The 17,738-nt window shown below is 41.3% G+C and overlaps 1 protein-coding gene across 4 annotated transcripts in view; it reads right to left on the bottom strand.

Moving 5' to 3' along the window:
- The window catches only part of SLC4A7 (solute carrier family 4 member 7), a 385,387-nt gene that overhangs the window by 119,656 nt on the left and 247,993 nt on the right, over window positions 1–17,738 (bottom strand). For all 4 annotated transcript variants that reach the window (XM_029589434.1, XM_029589432.1, XM_029589435.1 and 1 more), the window contains 2 exons: window positions 8,187–8,274; window positions 2,973–3,119 (listed from right to left, as the gene is read on the bottom strand). In XM_029589434.1, coding sequence (XP_029445294.1) covers window positions 2,973–3,119; window positions 8,187–8,274 — 235 coding nt within the window. The remainder of the gene's footprint in view (window positions 1–2,972; window positions 3,120–8,186; window positions 8,275–17,738) is intronic.

Below are 17,738 nucleotides of genomic sequence, written 5' to 3'. Positions count from 1 at the left end.
TGATCTAGGCAAGTCTTTGATGTGGTTGGTGATGTACAGATGTTCATCTGTTTTCTTGCACACTCCTCCTTTCAAGGAAATAAAAGGTGGCTTCTTCCAGGACCATTTTGGCAGTGCTCCGTGGTGTTACGTGAGTTCTGACTAGGAGTTGGAAGTTTTATAGGTGTTGCAGTTAGCGATTGTTCAATTGCGATTGCTGAGTGCTATCTTTTGTGCTACTTGTTTTCCCCTTGATTTTTATCCCTTGAATTCTTGAGTAAATGTTTAGAGTGCATTTTTATTTTATTGGTCTATGATTGCCTGTCATTTTGTCCACTTTTGCATTTAGGTTCCTGGAAGAGTGGACTAAGTGTTTGTGGCTGTGGAAGGAATGTGAGTGGGATTGTGGATGAGAGGGTACAAGTGGGGGGAGCAGATGACCATGAAAGGCTGGCATGTGATGACAAGAGAAAAGAGGAACGTGTAGTGCGGAGTTGGTGGAGTGTAGCCAGGGAAGGAGATAGGGCAGAAGGAGAGTGGCATGCAAGAGGTAGAAGGTGAAGTGGGGGTGGGGGGAGAAAGCAGCAGTTGGAGGGGAGGAAAAATAGTGGAAGTAGTGTTCAGGGAGGTAGGGACCCACAAACAGGTGGGAACCGGCAGCCAACTACTGGAGAAGTAGTGTCAATGCGATACATGCTTCATGGGAAGGATCTTTTGGTGTGGCAGGTCTGCGAGTAGCCTTCCTAGATCTAGAGAAAGATCTAGGAAGGCATTGCCAAAGATGATGTCAGCCTATCAGTGATGACCAAGACAGTGGATAGCTTAAGAATCACTGGTAGGACACCAAGTGGTCATCAAGGCCAAGCAGGCAGCAATCAAGAAGTGCAAGTGTCAGCAGGAGAAGCCCTACCATGCAATGTGCAGTTGATGCTGATGGAGGACCTGATCTGGGGAGGGGGTGGCAGGAGACTCTTCAACTGAACTTTCTTGCTGATGTCATACTGGTGACACTGATACGAGTGTTATGGAAAGAGCAGGTGAGTATGGAGGGAAATGTATCTACAGGTGACGAGGGCTGGCTGAGGGAGTTAGAAAAATCTAATAGTTTCTCAATTCTTGGCTCTGATATTCCTGTATTTTTCCAGGTGATTGGCTGATGGACACAGAGGGGCCTGCCAAAGTGGGGTACAGCCAGAGAACCAGCCAACATTTCAAGGAATCAAGCCTCAGGTTCCATCTCCCATGGGAACAGCAGAACAACTAACTGACAGTTTTGCAGAAATCAACCCACGGATTTCCTAACAAGAGTAGAGCTCTGACCAGAACAACATGCCCATTCTCAACAATGCCACAGAATAAACAGTACTGTTAAGAACCTACCCACCGAGACACCGCTTATAGAGTCACCCTCTGGACAGTCACTGGCAGACACTCATCCAGGAAAGTGACAACTTACTGCTAGGCCATTTGTGTATATATATGCGCGTGCACACACACACTTACATATACACACACACTTGTGTTCATAAATTTACATACCCCTGGCAGAATTTGTAAGATGTGCAGCATTTTAAGAACATCAAAAAATAAAATGGAGATGTTGAGCAGTATACTCAGTAGGGGATAACCAAAAATAGAAGATGGTATAGTGCTAAGTGTTCACGGATCCTTTATGATGAGCAAATCAATAAATGAAGAGACAAGGGTGTTTTAAAGCGTGTTCCCCTTTTATTCACCAATTACTTGAAAGAAGGTTTTGGTGCCCCGACATGGACAGTCTTTTGCCACATAGGCTGCGTCAGGAGGGACAGAGGCCCAGAGAATCAGCTGAGAAGAGGTTTTTGTTAATGAATGAAGCTGCAGTCAAAAACCATGTGCTCGTAGGAGAAAACGCAATATCAAGGAAGGGAAGCCTTGCGGCGGTTATCCAAACACGGGCTAAACAGGCGCAGTGAATCGCAGCCTGCAACAGTCGGAGCAGTGACCATGGGCATGTGAACAAACAGAGGGATCCCTGTGGAGGTGCTGTCCACTTACTGATTCAGACTTCCCTCTACGCTGTTTGCTCACATTGGACCGTCCTTTTTTGAATATTTTGAATTACTCAGTAAAAAGGTCTGCCCTGCTGGGCATTCTCAGTCTGCTGGTCAAAGCTTTGAGAAACATTGACAAAAGTTTTCCGTGCCGGGCTCCATCGGATGATGTCACCCACATGTGAGGACTATCATCCTGCTTGTCCCAGGAGAATAGATATTAGCTTTGTTTATATGCGATTTGCATGCATCCGAGTTAAGCATACCACAGGTTTCTTCGGTGCTAAAACCCATATTACATGCTTGAGTAAGGTTAGCCCCTTAAAACCCATGCTAAAACAGGCATAATAACCTCCAGTAGGCTTAGAGCGGCTTATTACATCGGCCCCTAAAGTTTGGGATACATGTTGAAAACAGGTTCAAAATGACACACTTGAGATAATCACAATCTAGAGCTTAGAAAATGTTAAGTATGAGAAAGAGGGAGCTATTCATATGGGATGCCATAGACATTCATAGTAGCTCTTATACCACATTTTTGTAAAAGTATAGAATAAAGCAGGATTCATTTACATATTAAGGCAAGAACATGATCGTATTCAAGCTGTGAGCATGTCGGAAACAATGTATTCACTGCATTCAAAGCAACAGATTGTAGTAATTCCCTAAAAATAATGACCAATGAATTGCTTAACAGACATTGTGCAAGAGAAAACTGCAAATATACTAGTGCTTGTGTGTCATCAAGGACAGAAACTAAACCTGCAATACCAAAAGTACAAAAAAAAAAACTATCTAAAAACTCATTAGTTATGCATTTCTTAGGGACCTTGGAAATTCAAATAATAATTTGGAAATACTTTACTTAGGTCACCAAAATAAAGCAGAAAGTACACTACAGTAAAGGTTTAGTATGTGTGCCAAAAATGTGATTCTGTTAGGACCTTTAAGAATGCCTACCTGGGAAGGAACACTTTTTGGTGGCTCAATGCGTATTGAAGGATCCCACTCTCCTGGGGGCAGGACTGTTACTTGGTCTAAAAATTCATCAATTCCTGAAAGGAGATCATTTCGGTCTTTTGCTTTATAGGCAACATCATGGAAAATCTTAAATAAAAAAAAAAATCTAGTAATGTATTTCTCCATATGCAGGTAAAACCTAGAAAATTGTAAAGCATGTGCATTACATGAGTTTTACAAAAACTTATTTTATGATTATCAAGTGTAACAAATGATAGTTAACAAGTATCATGACAAGTGCTTTTAAATTGCTTGCCTGAATCTTATTAAAAAGATTGACCAAAACAGTGTACAGCCATAACAATAATGAGAATATTTAACCCCACTGCATAAAACCAAACAAATAGGTTACAACAGCCTAGGGAAAAACAGATAGATGGACTTCTTTATCCAAAGGTTGATAAGTTGCCATAAGATGTACCAGGCCCCCAAAATTCCTAACCTCAGACAAAATTCCTAACCTCAGACAAAATTCCTTACAGCCAAAACTCAATAACCATCCTTCCAATAATCCCTCCTCGTCATCCATATCAAGATTTACCATAGGCATTTACTGCTGACCATCAGGATCTGAGAAAGAACATCTTTAATTAAGAACATAAGAATGTAAGATTTGCCATACTGGGTCAGACCAAAGGTCCATGAAGCCCAGTATATCCTGTTTCCAACAGTGGATAATTTAGGTCACAAGTACTTGGCAGGATCCCAAAAGGTTGACAGATTCCATGCAGTTTATCCTACAGATAAGTAGTGGATTTCCCCAAGTGCACCTTAATAGTTTATGGACTTTTCTTTCAGGAATTTGTCTAAACCTTTTTTCTAAAATGAGACAATTCAATTCAAGGCGCATCTCCAATAGTAAAATTATTTCATAACTGAAGGGCAGCTGTCTAAAAAGCACTAACGATTACTCAGGCTTTCCTTAATTCTTGTAATGTTGAAACCCTAAAAAAGGCAAAATAGCTTGAGCAGAGCTCAAGATCAGGTACATATCAATTCAGCTTCCTCTACAAGTAAGCAGGGCCATTTCCTCTCCAAACTGTGAAACTAGGGTCAGTAGTTTAAATTGAGCCCACCCTTAATAGGAAGTCAATGAAGGATGCGCATCAGAACTGCATTAACCCACCTTGACCATCTCAGGATTACCCTAGCCAAAAGTATTCTGGACTATTTGTAGTCTGTTCATAGGCCTATCGCAAGAATAGGCAACTCCAGTCCTGGAGTGTAGCAAACTGCTCTGGTTTTCAGGATATCTACAAGGAATATGCATGAGATATATTTGCACACAGTAGAGTTCTGAAAAGCAGAACTGTCTGTGGCACTCAAGGACCAAGGTTGTCTACACCTGGCCTATCAGGTAATCCATGCATAGACTATTCCCACAGTCCAGATAGGAAACAAAAGCATGCATAACCACCTTAAAAGATTTCAGATCCAGCAGTGTCTGCAGTCTGACCAATCAATTTTAAGAAAGCACTGTGCCTCACCATTAACACACAAGACTAAGTCAAAGCTATCATGTTTCATGCCCGGGTCCTTAACCAACAATTACAGGACAGCAATGTCTTCTAACATTGACAGAGGCTGAATATTCTGGGCTAACCCAATTTCCAAAATTTATTTTTTTGACCATTAAACATCAGTTTACTCATCCAAAACTATCTTGCAATTCTGTTAATGCACATTGAGGTGTTCCATCACTTCAGCAGTCCTCACTAATTGGCACACCCAGCTAATTATCATCCATGTAAATATAGCCAGTCAGGCTTAAGCTACAAACTTCCCCAGTGGTCTCAAATATTGAACAGGAGAGGAGATAGTGCCAAATCCTGCAGAACTAGAAGAATCTGATAAAAACCTTTTTGTATCCACTGCACAGGACCTATGCGAGAAAGGTAATCCAACATAAAACATTGCCTGCCACCTCCCTAAACCACCATCTACCTTCAGCTATCCAACAGAATAAGATGAAGGACCAAATCATATCTAATACTGTATCACTAACAGGATATCCAAAAACTTTGAAACAGTGAATTAACCACATGAAAATTATAGAGAGCGAGCACGCGAGAGAGATGGCGAGCAAGAGCGCGATAGCGAAAGAGAGAGCGCGATGGCGCGACATATATATATATATATATATATATCTGTCGCGCATATAGAGAGAGAGACACAGAGACAACAGACAGACAGACAATAGAGACAATAGACAGAGACAATAGACAGACAACACTGGGGAACAATTTTTAACATAATTCCTGTTGAGTTCGATTTTTCAGCTGTTTTAGACTTAAATAGGCATGCCGATTTCAAAACTGCTGTTAGTTTTCTTCTATTACGTCAAGTTTTTTTTCTCTACAGCCTTAGGCCTGGATTTATCAAAATGTACTAAATATCGCATGCAATAGGAAAAGGGACGTGTTTTATGGTAATAGGCTGTTTATCGCAAAGTGAACTATCTTCATAAAACTCTTGACTTCTGGAACTCATGCCAACAAGCCATCAACAACCTGCTCACAAGTCTCAATCTGATTCTTAATCAAAACAAAACAGAATACCTCCTCATCTCCCAGGATGGAACCTACACACTTCCCATTACCACCCTGTCTTCCCAATTAACAATCTCCCCACAAGTCAGAAATCTAGGAGTTATACTAGATAACCAAATGAATTACAGATCTCTCATCAATAACATCGTTAAGGAGGGATTTTTCAAACTACAAGTCTTAAAAAGACTGAGACCACTCCTCCATTTTCAAGATTTCCGAGCAGTTCTACAAGCAATCACTCTCACTAAAATAGATTACTGCAATTCACTTCTACTTGGCCTCCCCGCTAACGCCACAAAACCTCTACAGATGTTGCAAAACACCTCAGCAAGGATCCTAACCAAGACAAACAAAAGAGAACACATATCACCCATCTTAAAAAGCCTACACTGGCTTCCGGTCAAATTCAGAATACTTTTCAAAGTGCTCTCATCAATCCACAAAGCACTACATAACATTGCCCCACTCGAGCTCAAAATCCCTCTCCAACCCCATACCTCTACCAGACCAGTGAGACAAGCTTACAAAAACAACCTGCAGATTCCACCGATGAAGACATCATTAAGTAAAAGAGCATTCTCCACGGCCGGTCCCAAACTCTGGAACTCTCTCCCGCCAGACCTCAGATTAGTGCAATGCCCCATTATATTTAAAAAAAGACTCAAGACTTGGTTATTCAACCAAGCATTCTCATAATATCAGCCAGTGGAATTTCCCTACCAATCATCCCTTCATTGGTATCCCCCTAGAGAACTCTCTAGATCATCTCTAGAACTCTCAAGAACCCCCTAGAGAACTCTCAGGTCATCTACGTATCCTTATGCAGTCAAACATCAAAAACCTAGCCTTTGGCCTAACACATGTGTCTCCAGCCTACATTAGGCTCCGTAACTTTTACGTTTTGTTATTAACCCCATATATCTGTTTCCAAGTTTTATCTACCTGTTTATTGTAAGACATCAACTGTCATTGTTATTGTTTAGAATGTAAACCGAATTGATCAGTAATTCTGTTATTGGAAAGTCGGTATATAAAAGTGCTAAATAAATAAATCTTAGCGCTTCACATAGGTATTACCGCAAACTGAAATAAAATTGTCTGCTTCCTTCTTGATCAGCAACACGGATACACCAAGTATCCCTGTTTTCTGTGTATGTGGGTCAGAGCTTGTGAGAAGCATTGGATGCAGTCAAATTGGCCTCCAAGATCTGACCTCAAACTTGGTGATCCAAACATTCTGCATGAGCCACTTGTTGACAAAAAGAGAACATTATATTCCTACCTCTGCACATAAAACTGGGTCTCATGAAGCAATTTGTTAAAGCTTTGCCAAATGAAGGAAACTGTTTCAAGTATCTCATCTTGGCATTTCCTAGCCTGTCGTTTGAAAAGATAAAGGCCGGTGCGTTTGACGGTCCACAGATTTGGCAGCTCATTAAAGATGAACATTTCATCAGGACAATGTCAGAACTCCAAAAGAATGCTTGGTTGTCATTCAAAAACCTTGTCAAGGACTTTCTTGGAAATACACGAGCACAGAATTACACCAAAATTGTCCAGAAACTCTTGGAGAGCTTCAAAATGCTTCACTGCATCAAGGTGCATTTTCTGCATAGCCATCTTGCTGACTTCTCGAAAAACCTTGGTGCAGTCAGTGATGAGCAAGGTGAACGATTCCACCAAGATTTGAAGGTCATAGAGGCACGGTATCAGGGTAGATGGGATGTAAATATGATGGCTGACTATTGTTGGAGCATCAGGTGAAATTGTCCACAGATTGAACACTGCCGGAAAAGCTATAAGCATAAATTTTTACCTTAATATGTATGTTTGGTAGCAGAACTTTACTACTTGTACACAATTTGACTTACAGTAACAATATATAGCTTTTGTATGAATAAAATAACTAAATAAACAGTATATTTAGGTAATTGTTTCTTTTATTTCCTTTGTACAATTTTTGGGACAAAGGGAGGACATCCTGTACCTTAAAAGTTGACGTGATAGAGAAAAACTGGGGTCATTTTTGGATTCAGATGTCAAAAGTTAGTCAAAAAACAAGTGTCAGATCTAACTCAACAGAAATTGTGTTCGAAGAGGGAGAGAGAGAGGGAGAGAGAGAGATGAGCTACATCTGGCACGCTCAACAAATCTAATCACTATTTATACCTAAACTTCAATCTACAGCCAATATCTGTCAAATCATGCCCCTACATCTTTGCACCAGCATTTTTACACACACAAAAAAAGAAAAAAAAAAAAAAAAAAAAGCAAGAAGCAGTACTTCCTACTGGGAAATGAGATGCAAATTCAGGCTTCAGTGAGAGCAAATTGCATGAAAATTTGGGATCACCTGCTAGCGTAAAAAACACATTGTATCACCTGATAGAGGCAATTCTCTGTTCAGTTCTTTACTAGCTAGTTTATAGTTCTGGTATGAGCCAAAGAAGGAAACAAAGGAGAAAATTGGGTCAACAGTTACAAGACAAAAAGAAATTGCATAACAATCTCCTAAAAAAACAAATTAAAGATATTCCCCCCTTTCAAGAAACACTAATTTCAAAAGATACCATAAAGGCTGCTTAATTGATTTTAGATTATTTACCTCATCTGTCATAAGAGTTGCTATTGATCTTCCAATTTCATGGTATTGTGATGATTTGCCAGTTGGACCCAACAACAGAAAAAGAAACCTGTGGAAAAATACATTCAAATGAGCATCAAATATTATAAGATGATAAATCTCTCTCTCAGGAAAAGCTTACATAATAAATTCTAGAAACAGATTTTTTTGGTATTTTATATATAAATCTATACATACATAAAATTACACAACCTTGTGTTAAAAAAAGACACAAACTAGGCTATTCTCAATCACCTATTTCTATATTGTGTTTATAGAACATGTGAGTGGGTCAACCTGCATCTTCATTACATTTCAGACACTCAACTTTATTCATTAATTGGACTGTGCTGGAATTTGGTAAGTTTGGCAAGAGTCCAGTCAGTTTTGTGCCAAATTTGAAAAATCAGTTGATGTTTTCTAGTTTAAAAAAAAAAAGGAAAACTTCTTGAATACCTAAACTGCAGTCACCTACAGAGGAAAAATAAAGATCTACCTTATAAATGGCCTGTGACCGACGGCCCGCAAATGCGCAGTAGAGACCAGCTCTACCGCGCATGTGCGGGCGAGCACGTCGCTCTGAGGCAGCTTCAGAAAGAAAAAAAAATGGCGGCGTCCAGTGGCAGCAGCGGGCGGCGGCACCGGCAGCGGGCGGCGACGGCGGTAGCGAGCGGCGGCGGTACCGGCAGCGGGCGGCGACGGCGGTAGCGAGCGGCGGCGGTAGCGAGGGAGGGAGAAGAGAGAGAGAGGGAGGGACGGAGAGAGAGAGTGGGAGGGAGTGACTGAGTGAGAGGGAGGGACTGAGTGGGAGGGAGGGATTGAGTGAGGGGGAGGGACTGGGACTGAGTGAGAGGGAGAGGGGGGACTGAGGGAGGGAGGGGGACTGGGAGAGAGAGGGAGGGAGTGGGACTGAGGGAGAGTGAGTGGGACTGAGTGAGTGAGTGAGGGAGGGGGGAGGGAATGACTGAGTGGGATGGAGGGATTGAGTGAGGGGGAGGGACTGAGGGAGGGAGTGGGACTGAGGGGGAGAGAGGGAGGGAGGGAGTGGGACTGAGGGAGAGGACGGAGGGAGTGGGGACTGAGTGAGAGTGAGTGGGACTGAGTGAGTGAGAGGGAGGGAGAGAGGGGGGAGGGAGTGAGTGAGACTGAGTGGGAGGGAGGGACTGAGTGATAGGAGAGGGAGGGTGGGGAGGAGTGGGTGAGGGAGGGGGTGGTGAAGAGTGAGGGAGAGAGAAAAGAGGGGGAGGTGAGAGACAGAGGGATGTAGCCCGTTTTAACGGGCTTAACGGCTTGTTTATATATAAATCACTGAACTTACTTTTTGCCAAAATTGCCAACGTTATAGAACGTGTTACTATGTATGTTTTTTTTTATAACACACATTTGTAAGAGTTACTGCTTTGTGAAAATTTAACCAGAAAAGTATGATTTAAGTATAAACATTTTCTGCATTTATAGGATTTATATCCACCTAGTTAGAGGCAATTTATCAGATACAAGCATAAATAAAACCAAACTTGAAACATAAAAGTATAGAAACCATTAAACAAAATCAAACATCTTTACATAAGGGTCATCATTCAAGGCAGCTGAAAAGAGTCAGAAATAGGTTTCTTTGCGTCATTTCCATACACATCATGCATACTGTACTAGCTCCCACACAAAATATTAGGCCTGGAACAATGCATCAGCTCCCAAAAATAGGCCATGCCACCCCCAAATTCCCTACACAGAAAAATATTCCTTCCTATCTTTCACCATACCTCTCTCTCAAATTCACAAACCAGGAACACATTTCTGTTACTACCCATTAAGCCATCTGCCAAAACACACACACACACTTAACCCTTATAGCACATTCACCTACCATATCTCCATCAGCCAGCACACACTGACCCTCACCTACAATGCTTTTAACAACACCCACTCAAACCACAGTGCTTCACACACCTGCTTAGCTCATTCTCATTCATATTAACCCATATGCATATGACCAACACATTCTCACTTTCACTTGGCTGACTAATATATACCAACTCATACTTAGCTGTCAAGAACACACTGACCTATCCATCATACCCTATCCACAGTCAAGCCAGCAAGAGTTCACCCAGTCACATTCCAGCTCCCAGCACACATTCACCCAGGAACACAACTCCATGGTGAGAAGGGAGACAAGAGAGGTTTGAGTTACTTTGGCTGGGAAGGAGGAGTTGTTGCTGGATGAGAGGAAAAATGATGAGAAATATAAATATTGATGTGGAAAAGTTGGTGAGAATGCTTGAGAATTGGACAAAGTCACACTTCTGATGTAAATGCAAGAAGAAGTACACACAGCTCCACCAAATCAGTCAGGGAGGGGGGGGGGGGTCTTTCTGAAGGTATACCTATTTGAATAATGTATAAAGTGTGCATTTCACAACCATGCAAAATATCTTTTGCTCAGAAATCCTTTTGTCTCTTGGATTTGGGTAAACAGAATCCATAATGAATATTTAAAACAAAGAAAATTATAAAAAAATATGTCAATTAAACTTTATGAGCCTGACTGATTCTGTATCTATGGGGGAAAACAGCATTATAAATTAGGACATGAGTCAAAAGGTTAGCAATAAATAAAAAGCCAATACAACCCCCGAAGCCTATTACCACCATGACATTCTCTGCAAAAGAGTACAAGTCAAGTTGAGAACTTAAATGAGAGTCAGGAAATAGTCATGGGTCCTTATTCTGATGCACTCTTGCTGTGTTATTCAATAAAAAATGTAATCAGTTATAAAGAATTCATAATATTCAAGATTTTAAAACACAGATCTTTCAAAAGATTCCATAAATCTACATTTTCCATCAAATATTTGCACAGAAGATGTAAAAGTTACAAAAGATATTAAAAAATAATAAAGTGTGACCTTCCCTAAATTGAGTCTTCAACTCCCTGGGTTGGCTGGGGATACTTCAGAGGCAGTTGTGGTCCTTGCTCACGGGTGACACCTAGTTACCAGATACAGGATCCATGACTGCAGGGACTGGAAGGAGTCCTAGTACATGGCCCCTAGCCTAGGACCATTGTTGTAATGAGTCGACTAGGTATACTTGTCTGTAATGGGGGGGGGAAGGAAGGATAAAATAGGTAAAAAAAAAAAAATCCAGTTAGCTGCGAATGAAGGCTAGTGATGCCAGATCCCAGCTCTGGTCATGAGTGAGCTGCAAATTGAGAGGCAGAAGCTGCTGGGTTAAAAAAAAAAAAAAAAGTCTTCAGAAAATTATGCTTTCAGATAAAACTGAAGGTGGCAACCCTGTTGTCTTGAAAACATGTACTATATTCGTTTTGCTGGTCCTTTATAAAGTGTCACAATAGATCAGTGTATGTATGCAAATCTCTCTCATGCACGTTCACTGTGGAGATTCTGAAAACCTGACTGGTTAGTGAAGCGCTGTAATAGATAAAACAAAGAGTCAAGAAGTAGGAACAGTTGGACAGAGAATGCTTTGAGATAAGAACAAAAGAGCGACAGAAATTGCAAGCCCATGAATCAAAGTGGGCTAAAATCAGAAGTTTAAAACAGGACAATTACCTTTATTAGCCATAAGAACACTTATCCCAATCCTACTCTTAAAACAAGTAACATATGAACTGATGGAGAGAGAGGGCACTGTGGCAGGCTCTGTGTGAGCAAATGCAACATCGGGGGAGTTTTCTTCCTCTTGTTGCAGCAATGGTGGTTTCATTGCAGGACCCAGCATCTGATGTCATCCGTTGGGGATGTCGGGTGAGGCCTTAAAATCGCCTCTTCAGCGGCACCCGCCGCCGCGTCGCCAAAGGGGTGTGCGGCTTTGTATCTTTTCATCTTCTTAGATTCTGAAGTTGGACTCACCCAAAGAAAGAACTCTGTTGAATTTCTTTCGTCTGCTATCCCTTCTGGTTTAAATGGGGGAAAAAAAGAGGAAGAGAACTGTTTGCTTTCCCCCTCCATCCTCTTGAAGGTTTTATGCAGTCCTTCAGCACTAGTACTCCTCAGGATCGGTCCAGCATGGCTTGGGTTGCCAAGCCCTCTTTTGGGGAACTCCATCTCCCTCAGTCCTGACTCTCGTCTGCCACCTTTTTTGAACTCTGAGGCTTCAGCAAGTTCTCTGGAGGTACCTCTACAACCTCAGGGTAACTTGAGTTCTCCTCCGGTGGTGGGAGAACCTGCTTTGATAGACTTTCAGGAATTGGCTGGGGATACTAATGTGACTCCAGCAAACCCGGCTATGGGAACGGCTTCTTCAGTTTCAGTTCTTGTTATTCCTCCACAGATAACTTTAGAAACCCTTTGGATTGCTATTAAAGGTTTAGAACAGTGTTTGGAGTCTAGATTAGGAAATGTTAATTCAGTTGTAGCACAGGTTCAAACGCAAGTATCTGGTCATGGTCAAGTAATAGTAATACTGAACGTATCTCTTCTTTCGAAAAACAGTGTGAGTCTCTAGGAAAATGTGACCTGTCTCTAATTAAAATAGAAATGACGGCAGAAGAAGACCAAACGGCCCATCCAGTCTGCCCAGCAAGTTCCGCACTTTTTTTTCTTCTCATACTTATCTGTACTCTTGGCTCTTAGTAACCTTTTGGTTCTATTTCCCTTCCACCCCCACCATTAATGTAGAGAGCAGTGTTGGAACTGCCTCTAAGTGAAATATCTAGCTTAATTAGTTAGGGGTAGTAACCGCCGCAATAAGCAAGCTACACCCATGCTTATTTGTTTACCCAGACTATGTAATTCAGTCCTTGTTGGTTGTTGTCAGGAAGTTACACAGCATAGATGAGAAGCTCTTGAGAATTCTTAATTTTCCTAAATCTTCTAGCATTTCAATATGTCCAGTGCTTCTGAAATCCAAGTGAGACCCTGCTGCAAAATACCGTATTTTTCGCACTATAAGACGCACCTAGGATTTAGAGGAGGAAAATAAGAAAAAAAAATGTCTGTCCCCATGACGGGCTCTGTACAGAACTCACCACTGGTGGCAGTCTGTGGGATATTTTATTGGTTTTGTTTTTTTATTGTAAGGCAGAGAACATCCACACAGGTACTCACACTCACTGGTTTTCTCTCCCTCACATACATTCATAGGCTCTTTCACACTCACTAGCTCTCCCTCACATATACACATACCCACAATCACAGACTCTCTCCCTCATACACACAGCTCTCACACACCAGTTATTTTAAACTTTCATGACTGCTCCAAAGCTCAATAATAAATAGTCAGGGCTATATTACATTGATTAGGAGAGCAATTTGCTCCTAATATTTCAACAGGTAGCTACTTAATCAGCACAGGCAGTAATTCTATTTGCTTTTCATTAATTTCAGCTATCAAAAACTGCTAACCAGTTATGAAAAGCCACATTGCTTCATATGCAAAAAACATTTTATCACAAATCACTGAACCACACCAAGAACCAAAAAAGCAAAGGTCTGTGTTATGTGTCCTCCATCCCAGGCAGTATACCATCCCCATGACCCTCCACCAATACATCCAAACAAATGAGAAGGAAATGGCCTGCACCAACCACAAACCCTGATACCATGTATCGTCCCTCCACCAGCAGAGCCCGAGCTCCCCGCCGGTCCCGGGGTGCATCTCACTGCGAAGTTTGGCGTGGCGCAGGTCAAACATCAGCTGTTTGTACCGCGTGGGCTACGGAGACCCCTCCAGTTCAACAGCTCCCTGCCAGTCTGCTGTTCCTGGGGTGCTTCCCACTGCGAAGGCTGGCGCGGCGCAGGTCAAATGCCAGCCGTCTAAACTGGAGGGGCCTCCGTAGCCCACGCGGTTCAAACAGCTGATGTCTGACCTGCGCCACGCAGACCCTCGCAGTAAGTTGCACCCCGGGAACAGCAGATCGGCAGGGAGCTCAAGTTCCACTAGCAGAAGACAACACGCGGCATCAAAGCCCATGGTCAGCACAGGCCATCTCCCTCTCATCTGTCCAGACACAGCAGAAAATCATGAGGGCAATATACCGCCTGGGATAGAGGACACAAGACACAAACCTCCACCCTTCCAGCTCATGGCACAGTTCAGGGATTCATGACAAAATGTTTCCTACATTTGACCTGCGCCACCATGCTGATTGGGCTGAGTTGGGGGAAGGAGGAGGAAGGGGACGGCGCGCGAAAGGGAGAGACGCTACATTCGCTCCATAAGATGCACAGACATTTTCCCCCCACTTTTGGGGGGAAAAAAGTGCGTCTTATGGAGCGAAAAATACGGTAAATGACACAAAATTAGTCAGGAAAACTGACATCACCTAGCTCTTGAAGTAATTCAGGTTGTGCGAGGCAATATGTGGGGTTTTATTATTCCACAAAGAACGGGCCAATATTGCATCTACTTTGCAATATAATTTATAGGAAAAAAGCAGACATGTTAAGTACAAAATTAATTTGGGGACAAACATTTTAAGTGTCTAAACTCCTCCCCCTCCATGAGAGAAATGATGGCAACAATCTATTCATGCTGTCAGTTAATAGAATGATTATGTGGTATTCTGCTTTAAAGAGGATCAAATGAAGACAATTATAGAATTGAATACCTAAGTATTTCAAACCATTTGGAACTGCAGAAAGTGAGAAGCAAGTCCAATGGCCAACCATTAAGGGGCATAATTTTGGATTTATTCCAATTAACACGGTATCCAGATATGATTGAATAGGAGGAAATATGCTATGGATTATTCTAGGAATTGCGTCAGTGCGCTGCCTGGCATATAGACTAACATCATCCGCATAAGCCAATAGTTTGTGCTCCACATTACTGAGTCGAATACTTTTCACAACTGGGTCTTGTCAAATCGCTAGGAGAGTTATTAAACAAAAGTGCAGTCTTCCCGATTTCCTCATTATAGAAGGGCTTTTCAGATAGAGTTCTATTAATTGAAAGTGATCGTGGAGAACATAAGGGTTTAGTAAGGGATAAAAAGGAATTAACAAAACCAAACCAGTGGAGAAAAGTAACTAGGTAATCCCACTCAATGTGATCAAAAGCCTTTTTTGTATCCAGAGATAAGGCTACCAAAGATTTCAGTGTATCTTTAGCAATATGTAGATAAGAAAAAGCCGCACTTTGTAATTAGATGACCTTTCATAAATCCATATTGAGTGATGTGTATCAATTTACCCACAACAGCACTAAATCATATGGTGAATAATTTAGCAACAATTTTATAATCTACACTGAGGAGCAAAATAGGTCTATAGTTTGAAACTACTAATCCCTATTGGGTTTAGGGAATGCCATAATTTTAACATCATTAAAATGAGCAGCTGCTATACTAGTATCCTGCATTGCACAATACAGGGATTCCAAATGGGGAAGAAGATAAGAAGAAAAGGCTTTATAGAACTCAACTGAAAGTCCAACCAAGCCTGGAGCTTTCTGTGATTGGAGGGAGGTTAGGGCATGACCTATCTCAGGCTGGGTAATCAGTGAATCAAGACTTTCCCTCTCTTCATCTATTAGAGATGGGTGGTCCAAAGAGACAAAAAGTCAGTTATAAGAGAAAGATCTTTGCAGGATTCAGAGGAATGAGAGACAGTACTGCCTAAATTCCTGAAGAATTTCAGCCTGAGTGGTGAGCAGAGCATCATTCTTAGATTTTAGAGCTGCAATCCTATGATGCCTTTGCAGTCCCACAGGTAATTAGCTAATCATCTCCCAGACTTATTTTGCTCAGAATATGTGGATTGCTGTAGAAATATGACTTTTTCGGCATGCTTGCTAAGCAATTTATATTGATATTTTAAATCCGTAATTGTGCCTAGTGAATTACCTTGAGTTCTAATATGAGCCTGCTCTAATATGGATATCTGATATTCCTAATCCAAAATTTGCTCTTTAGAGAGTTTACGAGAATGGATGGAATAACTAATTATTTCATCAGAAATTGTAGCTTTGAAAGCTTCCCATATAGTTTTCTGAGAAACATCTGAATTATTTTTATAAAAAGAGTCATCGATGAAAGCACAGATTTCAGATTGAAAATCTTTCAACAGAGCAGGATTGAATTTCCAACTAGGGACATTAGATGGCGGTAAGTCGCAATGAATAAAAAGAGAAATCGTAACATGATCAGATATAAGTATGAGAGAGATATTAGAGGCAAAAGTGCAGACCACCCATCTAACAGATGAAGAGAGGGAAAGGCTTAATTCACAGATTACCCAGGATACGGGAAACTAAAAAGTAGTCAATACAGGAGCAAGTCTGGTGGAGAAAGGAGAAAAGGGTAGAATCTTTATCAGTAGAGAGTAATATCCTCCAAAGATCCACCAACCCATGAGTAGAAATAAGGTTAGTGATAGCCTTGTGAGAGGGAGAGGATCTACCCAGACTGGTGGATTTTCAGTTCAATATTAAATCTATAGGTTGGTTAAAACCACCACCCATTACCGCCAACTCAGCATAAGAGAACAAGAGCAGAAATATCCTTGTAGTAAGAGTTAACAGGTATTAGGAGCATAAATATTAAGCAACACTGGGGCAGTATGGAGAATAACCACTGCAGCAAGCCACCGTCCTTCAGGATTGGCTTCTTGATGGATAATTTGTAAAGGCAAACTTATGTGCTAAATTGGCAACCCTCCTTTAATTTAGGAGATGCAGGAACAATAATAACCTGCCCTGACCCAATCCCTTTTAAAATTTAAGAGATTCTGCACTTGACAAATGAGTTTCCTGTAAGAAAAACAAACAAAACCAAAAGGTCTGGATGTAGCGATTTGAAATGAGTTAACATTTTCTTTCACTTGATGCAGTGGTTCAAACCATTTACATTCAATATAAAAATGTTTAAATCAGAAGCCATAGTAAAAGTGGACAAAAATATCAGATTATTCCCAATACACAGCCAACCATGACAACAATACAGAGCAATCAGAGAGGTAACAGATATTAGAATGTAAAGGAGGCTGCATAAAATATGAGGGAGAAAAACCATCAATGGAAAAAAAACAACAAAAAAAAGATACACATATAAAATGGAATAGTGGCACAAATTCTCCCAAGCCAGGGAGAAAGGAGAAAAGAGAAAAGGGAGTGGTGTGGCAAGGATGTAGGCCACTCAGTCCTCCAACAAGGGTTGGAACATTAAGTCGCTGCACAAAAAATGAATATATAGATAAAAAATATAACAGGACATCTGCTGTATCTTGTTATGAAAAACATGAGTTTGTCATCCGGTATATGGAAATTGATATTGGGCAGTTTATAGCAGGCAGAGAAAGTCAGGTGAAAGCCTGCAGCTCCATAATTAACTTCACCATCCGGGACATGGTCAAATATATGAGAGAAACCAATAGAAAGTCCAATAGTTTAGGAAAGAAGATGTCACTTGCAAGTACCTCCCTCAGTAAAATAAACAAGGCGTGACCATCACAGTGCTGTAGTAAAGCCAACAGAAAAGGTAAACAAAAACATTCAATGGGAGGTACAACAGTGAAGCTCAAATTTAGCCAAACCCCCCCCCCCCCCACCCCCACCCAAAAAAACCCAATT

This window comes from Rhinatrema bivittatum, chromosome 2 (assembly GCF_901001135.1).
Source record: "Rhinatrema bivittatum chromosome 2, aRhiBiv1.1, whole genome shotgun sequence".
Lineage (NCBI taxonomy): Eukaryota > Metazoa > Chordata > Amphibia > Gymnophiona > Rhinatrematidae > Rhinatrema > Rhinatrema bivittatum.
Note: the sequence above shows the minus strand (reverse complement) of the source record. Positions and strands in the feature narration are given on the sequence as shown.